Source organism: Mobula birostris, chromosome 4, assembly GCF_030028105.1.
Source record: "Mobula birostris isolate sMobBir1 chromosome 4, sMobBir1.hap1, whole genome shotgun sequence".
NCBI lineage: Eukaryota > Metazoa > Chordata > Chondrichthyes > Myliobatiformes > Myliobatidae > Mobula > Mobula birostris.
In genome coordinates this window covers 183,322,254-183,346,863 of record NC_092373.1, presented here as the reverse complement: position 1 = coordinate 183,346,863, position 24,610 = coordinate 183,322,254, and the positions used below count along the sequence as shown (strand labels likewise).

General features: G+C 40.2%; 1 protein-coding gene across 5 annotated transcripts in view; it reads left to right on the top strand.

Moving 5' to 3' along the window:
• The first annotated feature begins 747 nt into the window (after window positions 1–747).
• rnf103 (ring finger protein 103) overlaps window positions 748–24,610 on the top strand; it is a 51,285-nt gene continuing 27,422 nt past the window's right edge. Inside the window, exons 1-4 of one of the 5 annotated variants that reach the window (XM_072256656.1) lie at window positions 748–1,246; window positions 8,743–8,882; window positions 11,052–11,167; window positions 13,894–16,667. In XM_072256656.1, coding sequence (XP_072112757.1) covers window positions 1,021–1,246; window positions 8,743–8,882; window positions 11,052–11,167; window positions 13,894–15,433 — 2,022 coding nt within the window. In that variant the 5' untranslated portion in view covers window positions 748–1,020 and the 3' untranslated portion in view covers window positions 15,434–16,667. Of the gene's footprint in view, window positions 1,247–8,727; window positions 8,883–11,051; window positions 11,168–13,893; window positions 16,668–24,119; window positions 24,216–24,463; window positions 24,558–24,610 lie in introns of those variants that run through there. The other 4 variants (XM_072256655.1, XM_072256659.1, XM_072256657.1 and 1 more) reach the window with 4 other exon arrangements.

Here is a 24,610-nt window from a genome sequence, read left to right as displayed (position 1 = left end):
GGAGGCTACCCAGATGGAATATAAGGTGTTGCTCCTCCAACCTGAGTGTGGCTTCATCTTGACAGTAGAGGAGGCCATGGATAAATGTCCTATTCCCATTCCAATATTTCTATCCATGGCCTGCTCTACTGTTAAGATGAAGCCACACTCGTGTAATGACCACTATTTCCTCAGTCACCAGAAAATCTGCAGATGCTGGAAATCCAAAACAACAGACACAGAAATTTCTCTAGTAATAGCATTGAAAGCCAACAGGATGACAGGTTTATGAAATGTGATTCCAGGGTACAAGATGGGTCAAGTGCACTATGTTTCAGTAGGGGATTATTGAGGAAATAGTAACACACACAAAATGCTGGAGGAACTCTGCAGGCCAGGCAGCATCTATGGAAAAGAGCAAGCAGTCGATGTTTCGGGCCGAGCCCCTTCATCGGGTCTGGAATTAAGTCTTGATGAAGGGTCCTGGCCCGAAATGTCGACTGGTTACTCTTTTCCATACATGTTGCCTGGCCTGCTGAGTTCCTCCAGCATGTTACGTGTGTTGCAACACTTTCTATTTTATTTAGGTGAATATACAGCTGCGCTGTTGTTCTGTAAACCAGCGTTGAAGGAGCGTTGCAACATTGCCTCACTTGCAGTTGCCCACATCTCCGGTTCTGTCAGCTTCGGTGCGCGTCAGGATTATAATTAACATTTCGTGCAAATGAGCTGGTCACGCATTGTCCGATTAGAGGAGTTGTGCGCAGGCGCCAACTCTTAGAGTGCCGGCGCTGTGTCGATCGCGGCCGCGGAAAATGGTGCTGCGCCGTGGCGAAGGGCGGGCCTGAGCCCTGAGGTGATAAACATCGGCCTGACAACAATAACAAAAGCGAGCGGCGGTCTCCCTTGCTGACAAATTGGAGAGAGAGATACATTATAATTCGGATTGTGACGACAGAAGTATTTCAGATAAGGCTGCAGTCGGACTGAGATGCCGGAGTGCCCCGTTTAACAGCGCAGTCCGTTTCTCCCCGCCCCAAGATGTGGCTCAAGCTGTTCTTCTTGCTCCTCTACTTCCTGGTCCTCTTTGTGCTGGCCCGGTTTTTCGAAGCCATCGTCTGGTACGAGACCGGAGTCTTCGCCACGAAGTTGGTGGACCCTGTGGCGTTGAGCTTCAAGAAGCTGCGGACGATCCTAGAGTGTAGAGGCATCTGCTACGCCGGCCTGCCCGAGAAGAAAGATGTCAGGGAGCTGGTGCAGAAATCAGGTATAAAATATATTCGCCTCCAAAGAGTGTTGATGCAATACCACCCACACGAAAACCTGAGTTGTTTTCTTCACAGACACTGACTGACCTGTTTTCAATTATTTTGTTTGTATTAATAATCAGGTGATGGGGTGGGGACAAGTGTGTTTTTTAAATCAGTTATACATTCTATCTCCAAGGTATCCATCCACTAGGAATTGATATTTCAAAGACACTTATCATTGGGGGAATTCTATATTATGTCACCTTATTCTGAATTTTTTTTGCTTTATTTCTTAGATTAATGTTGCGACTTGAGTTGCAGGATTTCCAAACCCCTCATGCAGTAGGTTATTTGCAAATTGTTAAAAAGAGCTTATGTTGAAAGTATTTTGCAAATTTGCCTCTGTTTTATAGGAGGAGGAGTTTCGACGTTTCATCCATAGTGACATTCTTGGTTTTAATATATCAATATTTCCCTATGTGTTTTTATTAAACATACACTTAGTAGCCACTTTATTAGATACACCTGTATACCTCGTTAATTCAATATCTAATCAGCCAATCCTGTGGCAGCAGCTCAGTGCATAAAAGCTTGCAGACATGGTCAGGAGGGTCTTTTGTTCAGGCCAAACGTCAGAATTGGGAAGAAATGTGATCTAAGTGACTTTGTCTGTGGAATGATTGTTGATGCCAGACAGGGTGGCTTGAGTATCTCCGAGAACAATGGGCTTTAGAGTTTACAGAGAACGGTGCAGAAAGCAAAAGTCATCCAGTGAGCAGCACTTCTGTGGGCAAAAATGTCTTGTTAATGAGAATGGCCAGACTGGTTCAAGTTGACAGGAAGGCGATAGCAACTCAGGTATCCACATGCTGCAGCAGTGGTGTGCAGAAGAGCATCTCTGAACTATCAACGTGTCGAACCTTGAAGTGGATGGGCTGCAGCAGCAGAAGACCATGAACACGCTCTCAGTGGCCACTTTATTAGGTACAGGATGTACTGAATGAAGTGATAACTGAGTGTATATATCAACAACTTTAAAAGAGTCAGACTTAATGGGTGAACTTGAATGTTGATTCACAGAGTAATGTAGAAAGGATATAGAAAGGCCTTTTGGTCAAACTTGACTATGCTGACCATGTTGCCCCACCAAGCCAGAACCATTTGCCTGCACTTGGCCCATATCCCTCTCAACCTTTCCTATCCATGTACTTATGCAATTGTTGCTATTGTACCTGTCTTGACTCCTTCTGGCAGCTCACTGCATACACACACTATCCTCTGCATGAAGAAGTTGCCCCTCAGGCCCCTTCTAAATATTTAATCTTTTATGTTGAACATGACATGATTGCCTTGAAAAATGCACCAATGTTGTGCAGTTAAGAGAAAGTGAACTTCTAATCTGTTTGTCGTATTAAATCAGAAACAGTATAATGTATAATCTATTCAAATACTAGAATGTTTGCATCTGTTACTTATTTAAAGTGCCTTTTTCAGTTTTTCCAAATTTTAAAACATTTAACAGCTAATTTGTGAGCATTCAAACTTGGTTTTCTCATTATTAGTTCCAGGCCTCCAAATTACCTCCGCACTAACAGCTGCACAATCACTGTTCCCTAAAGGAAACCATATTGTCTATTTAAATGATAACCTGATCAAGCAGCTTGTATATAAAAAATGGACAATCAGAAAGGTTATGTTAAAAAATAAAAATGACAGTAATAGAATAAATATGTTCATATGATTCCTGTATTGGAGTAGACACATTGTCTGCTGGATCTCTATTCTAGGGGAGAACTTTTACTACTTCTAAACAATTAAATTTATTTGAAACATGTGAAAAAGGCAATATCAGATCAGTGTGAATGCAAAGGTTCTGATCAAAATACATTTGAATTTGATAATTGGGAAAGAGTGTTGGCTGAAATCAGGTCTTCTATTGTTGTGCATATTTAGCAATAAAGCATATGGCTAACTCAGTGGGAGTGGATTTAGTCTGATTTCAGCAGGAGTGTACAAGCTTTGCAATGTTGATTTTTGAGGGGAAAAAAGTACTTGCATTCACTTTGCCTTTTGCTATATCGGTATACCCAAAGAGCTTTTGGATTGAAGTCACTTTAGTAACAGAAGAAACTCTGCAAGTAACTGTACACAATGAGATCCCATTATTAATAATATCATGATCGACTCTACTGTTGATGATGAATAAATATTAACACACTAGAGATGAAGCTCATTGTAATGTGAACAGGTGGAAAATTGTAGCAAAATAGTTAGGGCAAAACATTGGTGCATTTGTTGATACTGGGATACTCTTCTAAAGAGACTTACTTTCAACTATGCAGAACTCCCTTAGAGTGCAGAATGCCGAACCCCTAGGCTTCAGTTGTATCTCAGAAGTTGGTCTTTAACCCATAACATTCGGACAAAAGTGCTACACCTAAGTTACTGTTGACAGCTACAAAGTAGCTGTAATGTTTCCAATATTTTTCCTGCAATCCTGTAATCCCTTTTCCCTAGCACCTGTTCAAAATCATATTCCAAATAATTGATATGTATTTTACTTCTAAGGTAATGTTTTGTCAGAAGGAAATAGTTAGGTTACTTAAACTTTTCTATGGGGAAAATATAGTCTTGTGTATAAAAGAAAATTTAAGACCATAAGACGTGGGAACAAATTGGGCTATTCGACCCATCAAGTCTGCTCCTTAATTCCATCCATCATGGCTGATTTATTATCCCTGTCAACCCCATTTTCTCCATAACTTTTGACGTCTTTGCTAATCAAAAACCTATAAGCCTCTGCTTTAAATATGCCCAGGCAGCTGTAACTAGAAATAATGACGAGTTTAGGTTCAGATTGGTTTATTGTTGTATACATGAGGGTACAATTAAATGACTTGCTCCATGAAGATCACAGTAAACAGTATACATGGTAATAATAAGCACAGTGACCAGGGCACAGAGAATGAAATGGTGCAAAGTATAGTATTGCAGACTGAGGTGGTGCAAAAAGAAGTACTGTTTTCTTTAGCCTTTTCCTTGCATTTTGAGAACCCTGAAAATGTTTTAAAATTTCAACAATTCTTTCTCAAAATGCAATATTATTGAAACATCCTTTAATGATACTACACCCTATCCTCGTTATATGCAAGGGATATGTTCCTCGAAGTTGGCGTATAATGTGAAATTGCATACTGTAATGTGAATAATTATTTAAATGGAGAAAATAGGGATGCGTTCCAGAGGGCTTCCTAAATATGTTTTATCTGTAATTTATTCACATTTTATACTAATACGACACAAAAGCAGTACTACGAGACAACATTTATGTTATATTTAATCCATTTAAGGTAATATTCAATGTAATAGATCATAGAAAGTTAACATCCTAGGGTGTACAGTACTCACCAACAGTGGCAGGTGTGTTCGCTCCAGGAGATGAGTGGTTGTTGTGGTGTCAGGCAGCTTTACACAGATAAGGTGGATGGTTGTGGTCGTCAGGATAGTATCAAGCACAGCAAGGGGTGAAGGAAGGCTCACAGAACTCTTAGAATTGCCGGCAGCAGAAGATTACAGTGATTTGCATAAAATGGTGAGGGTTGTTTGCTTGGCAGCATTTTGTTTTAAATTTGCTTGTAGGGAAGAAGGGTTGATGGCAGGGAACAACTGAAATGCTGACTCCATTCTAAACTTGGGTCCATGTCCATCACCATTTGTGCCAAGTGTTCTGACTTCCACCATTCCCTCACCGTTGGTAAACTCCCGGGATTTTCAAAATCGTCTGTTGCTTGCAGCATCTGAGAGATAGTTCGCCGTAAAAAAAAATATGTACGTCTTGAATGTGGATCGCACCAGTCGAGTGGTTGAATCAGCGATGTTGTGTTAAGCGGCAGGAAACGCACTGTTATGTTAGGATGAATGCTAGCCAAATGTTTAGGATGGGCTGGCGCATTGTCAAGCAACAAAAAAAAACTTTAAAGGGAAGATTCTGTTCCGGGCAGTCGCGTCCCAGAGCTGTGTTACCTTCAGCTGATGCCGCGCTGTTTATAATTTCCAACTTTTTTTCAAGTGTTGAAGCGGTTCTCTGCTGCTCGGCTGATGGCCCAAGACATGACATCGGATACTTAGGAGGCATAGTTAAATATTTCAAGCGCAAAATCACTGCACCGTAGGTAAAACCAACAAAAGTTTAAGATCGTGTATCCACACCTTGCCAAAACCAATGTGAGAGTGGCGGGAGTGAAATTGTGAGGTGCGCGCACCTGACTTGTATTGGCGGGAAAGCGGTGCTTCTCATCCCAACAGTGAGACTGTGAGGCGCGCGCACCTGACTCGTATTGGCGGGAAGGCAGTGCTCCTCGCATAACTGTGAATTTTGGATGCATATAACGAGGCGTTGGTAGAAATAGGTTCCTCGCATAACTGTGAATCCACATAGTCTGAAGACACATATAACGAGGATAGGGTGTATTCCAAAATTCCTTTTATTGTCATAATAACCATTTGGGTGGGATTTTAGTCCCCGTGTGTTCTTGGTTTTTTCTCTTTGGTGTATTATTGTTGCATTACATTCCATACAAGATTAATTTAATTAATTTGCCTGCTCAAGCTCTACATTCTGAGGAGTGAAAAACTATAAACAGGTTTTCCCATGGCACTCAAGATTCCCAGATATTGGAGGAAATGAACAAGAACATTTTGATTTCCATCTCCATATTAGAATGTGGGAACTGGAAAGAGGTAAATACTGTATTAATCTTGGAAAATGCTGGAATACGCACAAAATGAGGCTGAGTGTCAAGGGAAACAGTCTCTGACATGACTTGACCTGAAAAACTTTCAGTATTTTCTGTTCAGATTTGCAGAATCTGCATTTTTAAGAGTTAATGTTTGTAGGAGGTATAGTCCAAGGATCGTCATCTTTTCATGGTGGAGAGGGCTGTGAGTTCTGGAGATCTTAAGAGCGATGCCTTCTGAAGTTTATTCATTTGGTGCTTAGCTCTTGGTAGGGTCACCCACAGCAGGAAAGTCAAGGGGGAGGTTCAAAACAAAGATTGTTCCAACCAAGACCTCAATAGTGGAGCTGGCGGAAGATGATCCATCACAACGGCAGAGAAGGCAAAGAAAGCCTGCATTATCGTCATGCACTCCATGCCACTGGACCCTTCCCCGATCAGTCAAGGACTGCGTGGTGGCTGCACATGCATCAGCCTCCCCATGTTAAACAAGGTCACTTACAGGTGTTCTCCATTAAGGGAATCTACTCTAACATCCCAGTTATGTAGATCCGGATCAGCATCTACAACCACCTGAGGACCCACTAATAGGCAAACCCTCTGAAGAACATCATACTCAACTAAAGTGATTGTATTACTAGTGTGGTAGGGTTTAAAGGTATGGATAGGTAGTTCTCTTCATAACATAGTTTGAGGAGCAGGAGTACTCCCTCCCCCATTTGTTAAACCTTGCAGCACCATTACCATATGGTTTCCAAGCCAAAAAGTCACAGAACTGGAATCAGGAAATCCAAGTCAGGATATTTAACTTTCTGCCAAATCATGTTCAGGAAAGTGAAAGAAGAATTTAGACAGGGTAGGAGAGAAAAGGATTATTTACAACATCCTGAAGGGTTAAATGTTTGAAACTCGCCAAAATAATTTGAGAGATTTGGAATTAAGATTTAAAATACTGTTCACTTGCACAGCGATATAAGCTCTAAATGGACACAAAATGAACTAATTCTCTCCCGCATCTTTAGTGTGTATCTGTAACACCAGCACTAAACCTTTTGCCTTTATATTTACATATGTTAACGTTCTTGCCGGGATACTACGGAGGTGACTTGTGAATGGGCAGAGCAATTCCAAGGGTATCAAGTATTTAATTGGACAGGTACATTCACAGATGTTGCTGTCAAAATTACTGTTTTAATAATTACAAAACTTAGGCACTTGTGTGTATTTTTTTCAGTGTTTTCCTTTTCAATATTCACATTTATATTTAGAATATCGCAAGAAATTTCTATACTATCAATGGTTACGTAGATACTGCAAACTAGTGACAAGAAAGATTAATTACAGGAAAATGGTTCTATATAATATATACAGTATTTATAAAGATAGACAAGAACAAAGATACACTTTCTATTGAAGATAACCCAAGATTCATTTTGACATAACAAGGCATCATGATTTCCACTGTTCTCTTTCAGTAATGGTTAAACCATCGACCATCCCTTTGCCTCCACAAATGCTGTGTGACCAACTGAGTTTTTTCAGCAGTGTTTGTCTTTCCACTCCAGATTCTAGCATCTGCAGTCTCTTGTGTCTCCAGTGGTCCTGTAATGTCTTGCAAAGCAAAAGCAAAAATATTAATTTAAATAAAAATCCTAAGCAACTTGAGAACTGATATTGAATGAGTACTGCGTTTTCCTTTTCTAAAAGTCTTTAGTGATCAGGTGGGTTTTTTATGTTTGCCTATTTGAATCTGGTTACTTTTATTTCACCTATTTTCTCCATTTAAAAAAAAAAATTAAGTCCAGCACCTTTAGCAGTTTAGCCAAGTTGTAACATGGAAGTGCTTAGAAATATCTGTTGAATTATTCAAATATTATGATAACTTTATGAGTAATGTACAATGTATTAAGCATTAGAAAGATAAAAGGGTGTATGATTTAAACTTTTCACAGACTATCATTCAAATTTCTGTATTCTGTTAATGTATTCAAAATGCAATATTGATAGAAAATTTTCACTGTTTTCATTGATTGTCAGATGACATCTGATGCAAAAAAACAGGGATAGCATGTTTAATGGAAGTTAAATATGAATGTTTTAAATTCAAAAGTTGGAGGTCACAAGGTTTCAACTACATAGTTCCTTAAAAGTAGCAGTTTATTAAACAAGAGTTTGAGGCGCTTAGTTTTCTAAGGGAAAGAAAAATTCTAAATGATTTGGCCTAATCAATTTATTTTCTAATTCTGGGTACCCTTCTTTTGGAAGACATTTTAAGCCACCGGAATAATGAAGAAATTTACCACAATAATGCCTCATTGGTAGGAGTATAGAGTCCTGCAGGTGGATAAAACGTTAACCGGACTGCACTCAGAGTATTGTCTACGGTTTTGGTCGCCCCATTTTAGGAGGGATGTGGAGAGTGTGCAGAGAGGTTTACCAGGATGCTGCCAGTATTAGAAAGTATAAGCTATAAGGAAAGGTTGGACAAACTGGGTTGTTCACCCTAGAGTGTCAGAGCCTGTGGGGAAACCTGATAGTTTTTTTTTAGAAATTGAGAAGCGTAGAAACTATAACCAGTCAGAATCTTTTCCTTAGGGTAGAAATATCAAAAATCAGAAGACATTTTGTTCAGGTTAGAGGGAGAAGTTTAAAGATGATGTGGCTGGAAACGATTATGACTGACCTTTCACCTTGATATCACTTTACCATGTTCTGTTATTTCCTTAAAATTTTAAATATTGGTGCTTCTGTACTATTTTCAGTGTATTTTTATTCAGGTGATTTGATGGAGGGCGAGCTTTATTCTGCACTTCGTGAAGAGGAAGCATCAGAATCTACTGCCAGCACTAACTTCAATGGCGAGATGCATTTCTATGAGCAGGTGGAAGACACTAAAGATGGAATATGGCTGGTCCAAGTAATTATTTCTGTATTTTTTTTCAAAATGCTTTAAGACCTCAATAATATTTTAAACTAGTTATTCTTTTAAAATGTCTGTAATGAAATTTGTAGGAGGGAGATATTTTAACAACAGTAATGATTGCTATTTTAAAAATTATAGTCACAGAACCTGTATGTTGTTCTGTTTTAGTCATAAATGACAGTCATTTTTATGGCTGAGTTGTCAATGTTAATTGTTCGACAGCATTAAACTCACTACTATATTTGTTGATCTACTTACCTTTTGGAGTTTGTTGTAGTAAGTAGTAAATGCTAACAGCATTTAAGGTATTTTTAGACTATAATTAACACAAATCTAACATTGAGAACTAGTGGTAATTGCATCGTAAGGTTCATTTGTTGCTTATCTATTAGAATTCTATTTGGGCTTGAAAAGTGAATATTGATTTCCGTGCTGAAAAGGGGGCATGGGAGTCTCTGGTGACATCCAAACCCCAAGCTGTTGATAGATGTTGTGGGATGATTCCTCCCTAGCACTGAGGACACCTTCAAAGGACGATACCTCAAAAAGCCTTCATCCATCATTAAGAATCTCCTTCACCCAGGCCATGCTCTCTTATTACTACCACTTGAGAGGAGTTACAGGACCCTGAAGAGACGCACTTGATGTTTTAGACACAGCTTCTTCCCCTCCGCTCAGATTTCTGAATGGACAATGAACCAACTCACAAACACTACCTCACTATTTTTGTTGCACTACTTTATTGATTTTAAAATATATTATTGTAGTTTATATTATTTTTCATGTATTTCACTGTACTGCTGCCACAAAATGACAACATTCATGACATAATGTGCTTTGAAAATGTATTCAGCCCCCACCCTTTGTTCACATAAATGAGTATTACAATCTGGGATCTTGTTCAGTTCAATTGAGAATTTTTATTTGTGAATCACATGCTCCTTTTTTCCCCCACAGTAGAGTCCCAAGAAACAAGGAAAAATTGTAAAGAATGAAAATCTAAATGCAAAAACTGACATGTCAGCATTTCAGAAGTACTCACCCCGCCCCCCTTTGCTCAGTACTTAGTTGAACCACCTCTGCAGCTATTATAGCCAGTAGTCTTTTTGGAGAAGTCTCCATCAGCTTTGCACAATGTGATTTGTCTATTCCTCCTTGCAAAATTGCTGAAGCTCTGCCGGGTTAGTTAGAGAGGGGCAAGCTTGAGGTCTTGATAGAGCTGTTCGATCTGGTTAAGGTCAGGACTGTGACTGGGCCATCAATTTTTTCATTTGAAGCCACTCCATGGTTGCTCTGGCAGTGTGCTTTGGGTCATTATCCTGCTGAAAGATTAACTTCCTCCCCAGTTTAAGCTTTCTGGCAGATGCTAGCAGGTTTTTGTCCAAGATCTCTGTATTTAGCAGCATTCATCTTCCCATCAATCCTGACTAGGTATCCAGTCCCTGCTGCTGAAAAGCATCCCCACAGCATGATGCAACCTCCATTATACTTTAGGGAGGGTGTTACCTGGCTGATGCACTGTATTAGATTTACACCACACGTTCCACTTGGTGTTGAGGCCAAAATGTTCCACTTTCGTCTCTTTTGACTGCAAGACCTCCTTCCACATCTTTACTGTATCTTTTAAGTGACACTTTGCAAAGTCTTAACGGGCAAGGATATGTTTTTTTCTTGGTGTGGCATAAATCTTCATACCGTGCATCAGCCAGGTAACACCATCCCTGTTGTAAAGTATGATGGAGGTAGCATCATGCTATGGGGATGCTTTTCAGCAACAGGGACTTGAAATCTGGTCAAGATTAATTGGAAGATGAATGCTACTAAATATAGAGAGGTTCTGGAAAAATGCAGATTGGAGATTTACAGACAATGTTGGAAGTTAGGGTTAAATTGAGAAGATTTTTTGGTTTACAGAAGCACATTGGGCATACTGTTTATAAACTTAATTTGGGTCATAAATCATTTAGCTTGGTGTTTAAAGTCAAGGCATGATCAGGATTACAAACACAATACTGGAAATACTTAGCAGGTCAGGCAGCTTTTGTGGGGAGAGAAACAACCTAAAACATTCCAGGTTCATTAACTTTTGTCAGGGCTGAGAATAATTATTATTCTGAATAATAACTTACTTGTTTTCAAATAACCACTGACATTATTTCACAGGTTGTGGCTAAAGATAAGGATCCTTTATTGGGCAAGGATCAATGGCACAAGATGGTGAAGAAAGTGTCGCAGTTTGGTATACGTACAGGAGCTTTCAATTGTTCCAGTGACCCCAGGTAAGCTTTTTAGAGTACTTCTATTCTAAAACACTTCACAGTATGTGTAGTTAAACTGCAGAAATTGTTCGCTATTGTAAATGGCCTGACCAAACATTTTTTTGCAGAATTAGACAGAAACAAATGCTTTTAGTGTATATGCATTATGATATTTACGCAATGATTAAGACCTTTAATAACGAAGAAGGGAAAGTCTTGTATAGAGAGTAAATATTTAAAAGCACCTCTTTGGCAATAAGCTGTCAGAGGGACCATCTGTCTTGTGAATTTTTTAAAATGATGGACATGTCACAGTGCTAGTAATGCCTTTGTTTCTCCCCCACAGGAAGAGCTGTGGCAGCAGCTAAATCATCTTTCACCTCAGCGCACACCTTAGTGTTTGAATAATAGGAACTAATGAATAAAAATTTAATTTTCAGTGCAGTTTAGATGTGTAAACTGTATATACAAGGCATATTCAGCATATCCTTCCATTTTTGTATTATAGCTACAGTTTTAATTATAGATCAAGAGCAAAAGAAATACTGATCAATACAAGCATTAAATCGAACTCATTTGAAAACTAGAATATGGCTGCTGGCCAGATAAAACATTTTGCATGGTTGTCAAAAGTAAGCAACATACTTAATAACAAATGGGCACACATCAACATAAATTGCATTCTTCAAGATTGTGGCTTTGCCTTGTAGTACTCTAAGTGTATGAAATAATCAACCTGCTTTTACTAGTCTAGATCTTTGGGTTTATCCCAAGGGGCACTGTTCCTGCATAGTTGAATAAGGGCACCTCACCTCCAGCAGTAGCTTCCCTTCCTTGCCTTTAAAGCAGTAACCTCACAGAGCCAGCTCATCCACATGCACAGCTTGAAGTTTTGTCTCTCAGTTACAAACACCCTCACTGTCATTGTTCTTCCAGTTTTTGGGTTCACGGTTTGAAATTTGATAAACTTAACAGTAATGTAGGAATAGCATCACCAGTGGGGCTGCAGTGGTTCAGGAAAGCGCCCAAATCACCCTGTGCAGTAGGGGTTAGATTATAAGCTTCACCTAGCCAGTGGCTTCCATCTTCTGAGCAAACACCACTACCTGGCACTTGTCCTGTGGACCACACCAACCTGACTTCACTGAGTCAAAATCCTGGAACTCTGTCCCTGGCAGCATTCTGGGTATGCCCATGTCTTAAAGACCATAGCAGTAAATGAGGGCAGCTCATCATCACTTTCTCAAGGCCATCAGGGATGGGTAATTAAAAGCTGACTCAACATACACAATGCTGGAGGAACTCATCATCTATGAATAGGAATATGTTTTGGACTGAAATCATCAAGAATCAAAGCACCTGGGCCTTGAATAAATAATAAAAGATGATATTTTCCAAAAAGTATTGTGAAAGTGATTGAATGTGAGGTCAGAGTTAAATTTTAAAAAGAAATTTAAAGATGCCTGTGAAGGGGAGACTTGGAGTGAAATCTGCTGAGGGAGCATAATTGCCAAAAGTAGAGAGATTTAAAATGGGGACTGCACAAGAGGCCAGAATTGGGTGAGTGCCAAAATCTGTGAGGGTGAAAAGAAATTAGGGGTAGTGATACTGCAGTACTTTGAATCATGTGGAGGACTCTGTCAAAGTTCAAGACCATTGGAGGGGCTTAAAATCAAAAGGAAAATATTTGAATTTGTTATCTAAGAGGGAATCTGTTTTTAGGCTGGAATCACAAGTGTAAGGGTGAATAAATCCTGGAATTAAATAAGATGCTGAACTAAAGTTTTAATGAGCATGAGTTTCTGCAGGTTTGTCAGTAGGGTGCTGGAATAGTCCTGTTTGATACTGATGAGAGAAAACTGGCTTTTGTCAGCGTACTAGTAGAACCCGTTGTTTCTTTAAATAATGTCATAGAAAAATCAGCCATTTGCTCTCCAGCTCACACATCAGCATGAACTAGTTATTTTGTATCAGCTCTCCATCAGAATGTGTCTCTTTTACTTCCCAAAAGTTTCATCGGATTCTGTCTTTAGTCCAATTTATGTGATAATTTCACTGCTGAACCAACCTTCTACACTCAGTGGCCACTTTATTAGGTACCTCCTGTACCTATTAAAGTAGCTACTGAGTGTATCCTCATGGTCTTCTGTTGTAGCCTTTCTGCTTCAAGGTTTGACGTGTTGTGCATTCACAGGTGCTCTTCTGTACACCACTGTTGTAACACATGGTTATTTGAGTTACTGTTGCCTTCTTGTGAGCCTGACCCAGTCTGGTCATTTGCCTCTGATCTTTTTCATTAACAAGGTGTATTTGCCTACAAAACTGCCACTCACTTTTTAATGTTGTTTTCATACCATTCTCTCAAAACTCAAGAGATTGTTATGTGGGGAAAATCCCAGGGGATCAGCAGTTTCTGAGATACTCACACCAACAATCATTCCATGGTCAAACTCACTTAGATCACATTTCTTCCCCATTCTAGTGTTCGGTCTGAATAACAAATGAACCTTGAGTATGTCTGCATGCTTTTATGCATTAAGTTGTTGCCACCTGATTGGATATTTGCATTAATAAGCGCGTGTACAGGAGGACCAAATAAAGTGGCCACTGAGTGTAAATATGCAGTGTGGTTCCTGGAAGGGTGTGGCATTTACAGACAACTTGGCCGATAACTTGATGTTTCTCTGTGTGAGGTGTATAGATAATTACAACATGTATTTATATTTAATCTGCATTTTTTCCTACAGATACTGTAGCAAACGAGATTGGTTGAAATCTACACTCATAATGTCCATTCCACAAACCAACACCTCAAAAGGGAAAGTAATGCTTAAAGAGTATCATGGACGAAGGATTGAAGTTGAGCACATTTTTAAATGGATAAACACCCATGTGGCATCTCGGATTAAAACAATCAGAAGTCCCGATCAGTTAATGGAAGAATGGAATAAAAGTGATCGATACCATGTAAAGATATATTTGTTTGCAAGCCTCGACCAGCCACCTGCTTTCTACTCTGTTCTCAGTGTAAAATTTACAGGACGTGTGGAATTCATTTTTGTTGATGTTCAGAAGTGGAACAGTGACAGGCACGTGAAGGAGATTGGTGTTGATCAATTCCCAGCATATATCGTGAAAACTCCTGAAGGTATCTATAAATATGGAAACACGACAGGGGAGTTTATATCACATCATGCAATGGATGTATTTCTTCGATCGTTGCAGCCTGAAGTAAATGATCTCTTTGTCTTGAGTCTAGTTCTTGTTAATTTAATGGCATGGATGGACTTATTTATAACACAAGGTGCCACAATAAAGCGATTTGTGGTTCTTATAAGCACACTAGGTACTTATAACTCCTTATTAATAATGTCCTGGCTACCCATAATAGGATTTTTGCAGTTACCGTATTTGGAAAGCTTTTATGAATATAGTTTAAAGTTTCTGCGGTATGCCAACACAACCACTTTGGCTTCTTGGGTTCGAGCTGATTGGACTTTCTATTCATCTCATCCTGCTCTATTTCTCAGCACATACCTGGGCCATGGTTTGTTAATAGATTACTTTGAGAAAAAGCGAAGACGTAATAATAATGAAGATGAGGTAAATGTGAATAACCTTGAATGGCTGTCAAGCCTGTGGGACTGGTATACAAGCTACTTGTTCCATCCAATTGCTTCATTTCAGCACTATCCTCATAATTTAGATTGGGAGGAAGATCCCGATTTGTTGCTGGAGAGACTCGCATTCCCGGATCTGTGGCTGCATCCATTAATACCAACAGATTACATAAAGAACCTACCAACATGGCGATTTAAAACGATTGCAGGGCATTCTGAAGATGAAGTAAGTGAAAGCTGGCATGAGACTGACAGTGATTCTGAAAGTGAAAGCCATGATGTGTGCAATAAATCAGGGGTAAATGATAGTGAAGAGGCAAGTAGGCTCCAGACACTTGCAGAAGGAAAGGTGCAAACTAGTGAAGAAACCAATACCTGTGAAGTAAATTCTGGCAACGCATGTCAGTGCACACCAAAATCACACAGAAACACAAACATCACTGAGGGTGATGAACCAGATTGGTCTACCTGGCCCAGTAACATGCTCCATTGCTCAGAATGTGTGGTGTGCCTGGAGAATTTTCAGAATGGTTGCTTAATAATGGGACTACCCTGTGGTCATGTGTTCCATCAACAATGTATTGTGGTCTGGCTGGCAGGAGGACGACACTGTTGCCCTGTATGCAGATGGGCTTCATACAAAAAGAAGCATTGTTTCGTCAGATAAGGACAATGGCTCAGCGATATTTTCAACCAATATTTCAGGCTCTTAAATATCTAATACTTAATATGCATTGTGATGTTTGTTGTTCATGTTTGTGCTTTTATGTGATTTGAATTTAGGTTTTATGTAGAATTTATTTTGAGCTGATCCACAATATAACTACACTACATTTATTAATGAGTCTACTACCAGTCTTGTTAATTTCTGGATGCTTTACAACAATAGCACAATAAATCTTGTTAATTCTGTTTTGGTATGTTCAACCATTAAACTATCACCAAACAGAGAATGTAGAAGACCTCCTGATTTGAGATTTTGTTAGAAGAATATTAAATTTAAAATATTTGTCTTGTTCTAAATAATTTCTTTATCTGGTTGCAGAACATTGGGCGGTATTTCATTACCTAGATCTGGGAACAGCTCATAGCTATTTTGAAGTGCAAATCTTATTCTAAAAGGGCGTCAATAAAAAGATGTATAATCATTCATATTGAAGCATTTTTGCAGACATTTTGAATAGCATTCAAGACATCATTTGAAAATGGAAGAAAAACATGGTTCAATAAAACCATTTCACGCACACAACCATTACTAAGATGCTTAGCACTTTATTCCCAACTTTATTGGATAGTTCATAAACTGAATGTACCTTAAATAGATGTAGCTTGCTGAATCACTGTATTTTGTGCTAGGGAATAATTTTTTTATTCAGATTTTTTTAAATGAAGGCCAAAGTCTCAATACATATAGCACTGAGGTTAAAACAATGAAGTTCATGTAGCAATTGTGTTAGCCATTGAAAAAGCCAAGATTGTCAAAGTGAAATGAAGAAGTAAATATATATTATAGTGTGTATGTATATACAGATATATAGAAATAAAATAAGGACTCGGGGGGGGGGGGGGGGAATAATTGGCCTAAGATGCTGATTTGGATTTGGCAGGAACAGCAATTTCCATAAATAGATCCTTTGGTCCTTGCAGTCTGGAAGTACTTCTACTGCATATTATATTAAACAATAGCAAAATCCCTGGTACTGGATTTGATGATGTTATGTGCAGTGATGTATACTTCTGTCTTTAAAATGGTGAAATTATGCTGTAAGGTCAAAGGGTGAATTATAAGGCAATGAATTGGCTTTTGTATGGAATGCTAATAGCAAACCATTTTCACAACAAGCTGTATTTATTTTCTTTTATTCCTTGTAACAACTGAACAATAAACATTTTCCTTTGAAGGTCTACTTTTTTTGCAAGTTGGCAATGTTTTAAAAGAAAATGAGACTAATAGATCTTTGTTTTAGGCTCAGTCCTTTTGCAAAGAGGCTAATTGACTTCCAGTAGACACTCACCATCATCATCATCATCATCATCATCACCAGTATTTGTTGTAACATGGTCCGTGACCACAGTTGTTATTGGCAAATCTTTCTACAGAAGTGGTTTGCCATTGCCTTCTGGGTGGTGTCTTTACAAGATGGGTGACCCCTTGTGACATGCACCAGCTGCTCGTAGGACCATCCACCACCTGCTCCTGTGGCTTCACATGACCCTGATCAGTGGGCTAAGCAGATGCTACACCTTACCTAAGGGTGACCAGTAAGCTAACAGAGGGAAGGAGCGCCTTGCATCTCCTTTGGTAGAGACATATCTCCACATCGCCAGCTGTTGTTTCCATTTAAGTGACTATTGATTAAAATTTTAAAACTTGAAAGCAACTTATTAACCCAATTACATTAGGGTAAGCAGTACAAAAAATGTTTAGATGATAAGAAACTACAATTATTCGCAAGGTTTCTGAGTAACAATTGGGGAATCACAATGCAGATAGTAACATATTAACTGGTATTAAGGAACCACTTCACTAAAAGTGCAAAAATTTTGTAAACTTTCACACAAAAGCAGTAAGTGCAAAGTACCCAGCTCCTTCTCGCCATTGTGTGTCGTCTAATTTTAAAATCAACAATCTGAAAATATTAATATGGTTTCTTTCTCCTCAGCCTCTAACTGACCTATTCTGTATCACTTTTCTTGGTTTTAATCTCTTCATTGTCTTAAACTTTTAGCTCAGTTTCTCCTTGTCCCTCCATGTCCTTTCACATGAACTGTCTGCCTCTCTAGATCCTTCGAAGTTGCTCCTTGAAACCTACCCTATTTTTTTACCGAACTTTCACACACCTGCAGATTTGGTGAATTTGAGACCTTAAGATCAGAGCACACACCCCCAATGGTGGAATAATTCAAATTGGGGATGACTGAGAGTCTAGAAATGGAGGAACACAGCTATTTCAAGATTGAAGCAATAGGTAAATTCCAATAATATCAAATAGCAAAGTCACGGAAAGAGAATTAAAATACAAAGTTTACAATTTAGACATTGTGACCACTATAGTTCTGTAAACACAAGGATAATTGAATAGGATTTAGTGCAAGTTGAAGCACGAGTTGGAAGTTGGACAGAAGAGTGTTGGAATGGTTGCTTTGTGATGAGGATTTCAATTGACAGGAAAAGACTTATGAAAATAGAAGCAGGGTTTCTGGAGATTAGTGGTTGCAAGCTTATCCAGTTGTATACGATAGAAAAGCACCAAACTGACCTTTGTTTAAATGTTTCAAGGTCAGGAATGTAGTTGATAATCAGAGAACTAAATTAACAGCAGGGATTGAAAACAGTAGTCTTGGATTGTTTAATGGAGAAAATTCCTGGTGGAAGGAATATTGATGACGAAGTAAAGATAATGGAAAAGAAATGACTGAGATAGATGCAGCATGTGTACATATGGATACTGACTGTTTTCAGAGAATGAATGAGCATATGTCAATGAGAAATAGTGTGTGGAGATTGGCCTAACAAATCCTTGGGATGCTGGAGATAATGCATGTTATTGCAGGTAATTATTGATGACGAGGTATCAGACGTTGGTCTGGTCAGTGGTGAGAGGTTGAATGTGTTTCTCAGTATTTGGGAAGTCAGTATAGCTTTGTCACTGTCATCTGTGATTTGATAACAACTAAATGATTACCTCTGCTTTTGTGTATACTGTTTGACAGCTGAAGAATTCTGAGTCAAAATGCAATGGAATTTCAAGGTTGACTAGAATATAAAAGCAAGACTGTAATGTTCAGACTTTAGAGCACTGGTGAGGCCTCACTTGGAGTATTTTGAGCAGCTTTGGGCCTCTTATCTTGGAAAGGATGTGCTGAAACTGGAGAGGGTTCAATGGAGGTTCACAAAAATGATTCCAGGATTGAATGGCTTGTCATATGAAGAGTGTTTAATGGCTCTGGGCCTGGATTTACTGGAATTCAAATGAATAAGGGGTGACCTCATTGAAACCTATTGAATAGTGAAAGGTCTTGATAGAGTAGGTGTGGAGAGAACATTTGCTGTGGTGAAAGAATCTAAGATCAGAGAACACAGCCTCAGAATAGAGGGGCATCCTTTTAGAATGGAGATAAGGAGGAATTTCTTTAGCCAGAGAGTGATAATTCTGTAGAATTCTTTGCCACAGGCATTTGTAGAGGCCAAGTCTTTATGCATATTTAAGGCAGAGGTTGATAGATTCTTGATTGGTCAGGGCAGGATGGGATATGGGGAGAAGGCAGGAGATAGGGGCTGAGAAGAAATGTGGATCAGCCATGGTGAAATGGCACTGAAGTCCTCAACCTTTAACTCTTTGCCTCTGGTGAGACTGTTGCCACTGAGTTCTGGATGATTGGAAGCACAATGGTTGTTTTAGAGTTCCAGAATTTTGACCTAGTGAGGGTGAAGAAATAGCAATATATTTCCAAGTCAGAGTAGTTTGTGGCAACTTTCCAGTTGCTGGTGTTTCCATGCTTTTGCTGACATGCTCTTCTAGCCAGTAGAGGTATTATGGGTTTGGAAAGTGCTGTCTAAGGAGACTTGCTTGGTTGTTGCAATGCATTCTGTAGGTGGTACACATAGCTGCTACTGTGCATCAATTCTGTATCAAGCAAGCTGCTATATCCTGAATGGTGTCAAACTTCTTGAGAGTTGAAGGTTTACTCATCCAGTTTTGTCATGAAAAATGCAAAATACAATAAATGCAAGTTTTTTTTTACTGAAATAGGTGAAGCTGGGTCCTTAATGTAGAAGTTATTGAAAAGAACTTGGATATAAATAAACTAAAGAACAAATATTAAGTGCACTGTGAAGCTAGCAATAGGTTATGCAAGGTAAAAAACCTAAGAAAGCCACTGGGCCTTTCTAGGGTATGGATCAAAGAATATTGAAGAATGTGAAAATGGAATGCTTACAAAAATTTCAATGCAACAATGGTTGTAGTTTAATGGAATTATAATGAACAATATTGTATAAATGAAGGTTCTATGAACTCTGTCTTTTTGAATCATTTTAAATGTTAAGATGGATAAGGCTTCAACTCTGTTTTGGATGTCATTTATATGACATCACCTTGACTTCCTATTTCTAGCCAGATTCTGTGCCTGTCTTAATTATTCACTGCTGAAACTAATCTGTGCCTTTGCATATATACCTTGATAATTCTAACACACATCTGATAAGCTTACGTTTAATAAGCGTCTGAAAACTTGAGCTCATTCAAGACTTTGCTGCCTAGGTCTTAGACTACACAAACCCTGTTCACCTATCACTATAACGGTTTCTAATGGTGGCAGTGTTGATCTACACTTTCTGCTAATTAAACATCAACTTAGAATCATAGAACACTATAGCACAGAAACAGAACCTAGTTTGTGCCAAACTCTCAATCTGTCCAGTCCCATCAACCTGCTCCGTACCCCTTCCATCATGTACCTATCCAAATTTCTCTTAAATGTTGAAATTAAACCTGCATCTACCACCTCTGTTGGTAGGTAATTTATTTATATCCACTCTCTCACCATCCTCTGATCGAAGAATTTCTCTCAGGTTACCCCGATAAACATTTCATCTTTACTTAAACATTACCCCTCATAATTTTATGTACCTCTTTCAAGTCTCTCCTCATTCTCCTATGCTGTAAGGAATTAACTCCTAATTTATTCAATCTATCCCTATAACTCAGATTCTCAAGTCCTGGCAACATCCTTGTAAATTTTCTCTGCGCTCTTTCTATCTTGTTATCTTTCCTGTAGTTAGGAGACTAGAACTGCACACAATACTCCAACTTAGGTCTCGCCAATGTCTTATCATCAGTTTCTAAAAAGTTTGTACATTCTCCCCGTGACTGCATTGGTTTCCTCCCGCAGTCCAGTTTGGTAGGTTGTAAATTGTCCCGTGATTAGACTACGGGTAAATCAGGGATCGCTGGGTGGCGCTGCTCGAAGAGCTGATAGATCCTACTCTGTGCTGTAATCAATAAATAAAAATAAAGACTTCAACATACGGGGGGTGATTGATAAGTTCATGGCCTAAGGTAGAAGGAGTCAATTTTAGAAAACCTAGCATATTTATTTTTCAACATAGTCCCCTCCTACATGTACACACTTAGTCCAGCGGTCATGGAGCATACAGGTCCCTTCTTAGTAGAAGTGGTCCACAGCAGGGGTGATTGATAAGTTCGTGGCCTTTAACTTCAAACTTTCTGCATTATCACTCAAAGAGTTGAACTACACATGCATGTAATGACAGGGTCTTGGACCTCCAGGTGGTCCACAGCAGGGATAATAGATAAGTTCGTGGCCTAAGGTAGAAGGAGATGAGTTATACCGCTCTTGTTACATGCCCATGCAGTTCAACTCTGAGTAAAAATGCAGAAAGTTTGAAGTCTCTCCTCATCTCCTTCCACATTAGGCCACGAACTTACCAATCACCACTGCTGTGGACCACTTCTGGAGGTGCAAGACTCCGACTTCTACAAAGAAGGGACCCGTATGCTCCACGACCACTGGACTAAGTGTGTAAATGTAGGAAAAATAAATGTGCTAGGTTTTGTAAAATTGACACCTTCTACTTTAGGCCACGAACTTATCAATCACTCCTCATAACATCCTCATCCAGTGACACCAGACTGTATGTAGATTGGATCTGTTGTGTACCCAGTGATCAAGCCATTGTGAAACAGACAGCACAATGACACAACTTCAAGAGTTGCTGCTGCAGAACAACCGAAACTTGGCTTCAATTCTGACCTCTGATGCAGTCTGTGTGGAGTTTGCATACTCTCCTTGGATGGTCTTGTTTCCTCTCACATACCAAAGATATATGAGGTGTAACTTGCCCCTGGTGTGTCCGTGACTTGTCAAATGGAGGAGAAGTTGATGAGATTGTAAAGAGAATAATGGGTTAACATAGAATTATAGATGTGTGTTTGAAGGTCAGCACAAACTTAGTGTGCTGAAGAGCCTATTCTGTATCTCTATGATTCAAAGACATAACCTGGAGACATGTTTGGAAACACGGGAGACTACAGATGCTGCAAACTGGAGCAACAGACAATCTATTGTAGGATCTCAGTGGTTGAGTAGCACCTGTGGGGGGAAAGGAACTCTCAGTGTTTTGGGGTCAAATTCCTACATCAGGACTGGGTTGCAGATGCTGCCTGAATTGTTGAGTTCCTCCAGCAAACAATTGTTGCTTTGGAGATGAAGTTTGTGGGTAACCAGTTTATAGAAGGATACTCCACAAGGATCACAACCCTTTGATGTGGTCAAAACTGCCCTGGGCTGACATGGCTTCCCAAGCAGTAAGAATGATCAACACAGCACCCACTAATTCCACCACTATTTTATTATTTCCCATAGGTCACCTACAATCAACCTATTTATATAAGTTATCTTATGTATTTATATTGTGTGATTATTATTGTGTTTTCTATATTTTTTGATTTTTTTTTGTACTGCATTGGATCTGGAGTAACAAGTATCTCGTTCTCTTTAGGACAAGGGTCCCCAACCTTTTTTGCACTGCGGACCAGTTTATTATTGAAAATGTTCTTGCAGACCGGCCGAACCGGGCGGCGGGGGGGGTTAGGGTTGCCAATGGACAAGAGTAGCAGTCAGATACGTTGTGTTTACCCCGAGAAAGACTACCATGACCATCAAGCGTTGCGCGGGCACCAGTGCGCATGCGTATACGTGCCGATTTTTCCCCTACAAATGGTTCTTGGCGATTCTGTTTGGAAGAGCGGGGTGGGTGTTAATCACGACCGGAATATAGGTGATAAGTGGCTAATACACTCAATTTTGTTTCTAAAAGGGTTTATCTAACCAATTTAATAGTAAACACACAGCGCATATTTTCCTCGCGTGAATATAGTGATAAGTCAATTATCAGGGGAGGACAGGGGAGCTTGAAGTAAGCGTTGAACGAACTTCCAGTAGAAGTGGTAGAGGCAGGTTCGATATTGCCATTTAAATAAAAATTGGATAGGTATATGGACAGGAAAGGAATGGAGGGTTATTGGCTGAGTGCAGGTTGGTGGGACTAGGTCAGAGTAGCGTTTGGCACGGACTAGAAGGGCAGAGTTGGCCCGTTTCCGTGCTGTAATTGTTATGTGGTTATATAAGTCAATAACATCATAACATTTTAAGTAACGTTTGGATATTAAACACACAGCACATATTTTCCCCGTATGAACATATAAAATCAATGCAACACACCAATATCACTGAATCAGTGGGAGCCCTGGGCTGAATACTTGTTTCCCTGCAACAAGACGGTGCATCGAAGGGTGATGGGAGACAGCGATACTCGAAGGGGGTTCCTCATGTCCAGTCTATTCAGCAATTTAGTTTTCGTTGCAATCATTGCAGTGTATGTTGGAAATGGAAGCAACATTTTCAGTGCTTTCATGGCTATCCCAGGATATTTAGCCTTGACTTTGATCCACAATGCCGGCAGAGATGTTATGTCAAACATACTTTTCAACCCGCCATCATTTGCAAGCTGGAGGAGTTGATCTCTTTCCCGTGCTGACATGGATGACGCGAGGGTAATGACCTCGCGTGCATTCAAGCTCAACAGTGCGCGTGACAGGGAATGAGGAAGGGTGCAGCTGACTCATATTGCCAAATCATATCGTTTCCTCGTGGCCCAGTAGGACATGTTTTGCGGCCCGGTGGTTGGGGACCGCTGCTTTAGGAGGTAAACAATCTTGAACCTTTTGGCATTTCCACATGGCCATTGTAACTTTCCACCCTGAGACTTGAGCAGAAGCAGCAACAATCTGCTTGAAGAACTCAGTGGGTGGAGCAGCATCTGTTTGGGGTGAAGGGGAGAAAAGGAACGTCAATGTTTGGGTCATAAACACAAAATACTCTGCAGATGCTGGGGTCAAAGCAACACTCACAACATGCTGGAGGAACTCAGCAGGTCGGGCAGCATCGGTGAAAATGTTTCGGGCCGGAACCCTTCGTCAGGACTGACGAGGGAAGGGGCAGAGGCCCTATAAAGAAGGTGGGGGGAGGGTGGGAAGGAGAAGGCTGGTAGGTTCCAGGTGAAAAACCGGTAAGGGGAAAGATAAAGGGGTGGGGGAGGGGATCCGTTGAGTTCTTCCCAGCAGATGGTTTATTGTTCCGATTCCCACCCTTGTATCGCTGTCTGCAGCGACTTCACTGGGAGGAGATGTTAGGAAGGGCCGAGGCAGACAGCGTGATTGGAACCGCAAACACTTCTCTCCCCAAGCCGGCCAGCAGCGCCTCTTGCGGCAGCGGAGCGGAGTGCCGAAGGCGCGGTGAGCTGACGTAACTGCACTGAGAGCCAAGAGGCGGGACGGGGTGGGGCGACAGCGAGCGCCTCGGTGACGGCAGCGTCGGCAATGGGGCTGTTCGGTAAATCACAGGAGCGGCCGCCCAAGGATTTGGTAACCAGCGCGCATTTTCCTTTTTAAATATCCGACTGCTGCGCGAGTAATGTACAGCCGACAGTCCATGGGGTTGGGGCAGTGTTTACCAGCCTCGGTTATGCGCCGCACAGCCGCCTTCGTCTAACCGGCGCCCGCCTTCCGCTGTCACCTATTGGTCCCTTGGAGCAAGGGCTCCTTAGTGATTGGATGACTGGCCTGCCACACGGCGCAGGGAAGGGTGATCTGCCTGCCAATCCTGCGCCAGTGCTTTAATGTTACTGAAAGTCGGGCCTTCCTTGAGATGCGCTGTGTTGTGCCAGGGCCTTAAGAAATTGGGTTATTATTGTTACATGTACCGAGGTATAGTGACAAAACGTCTTTATACTGATCATTTGATTATACAGTACATTGAA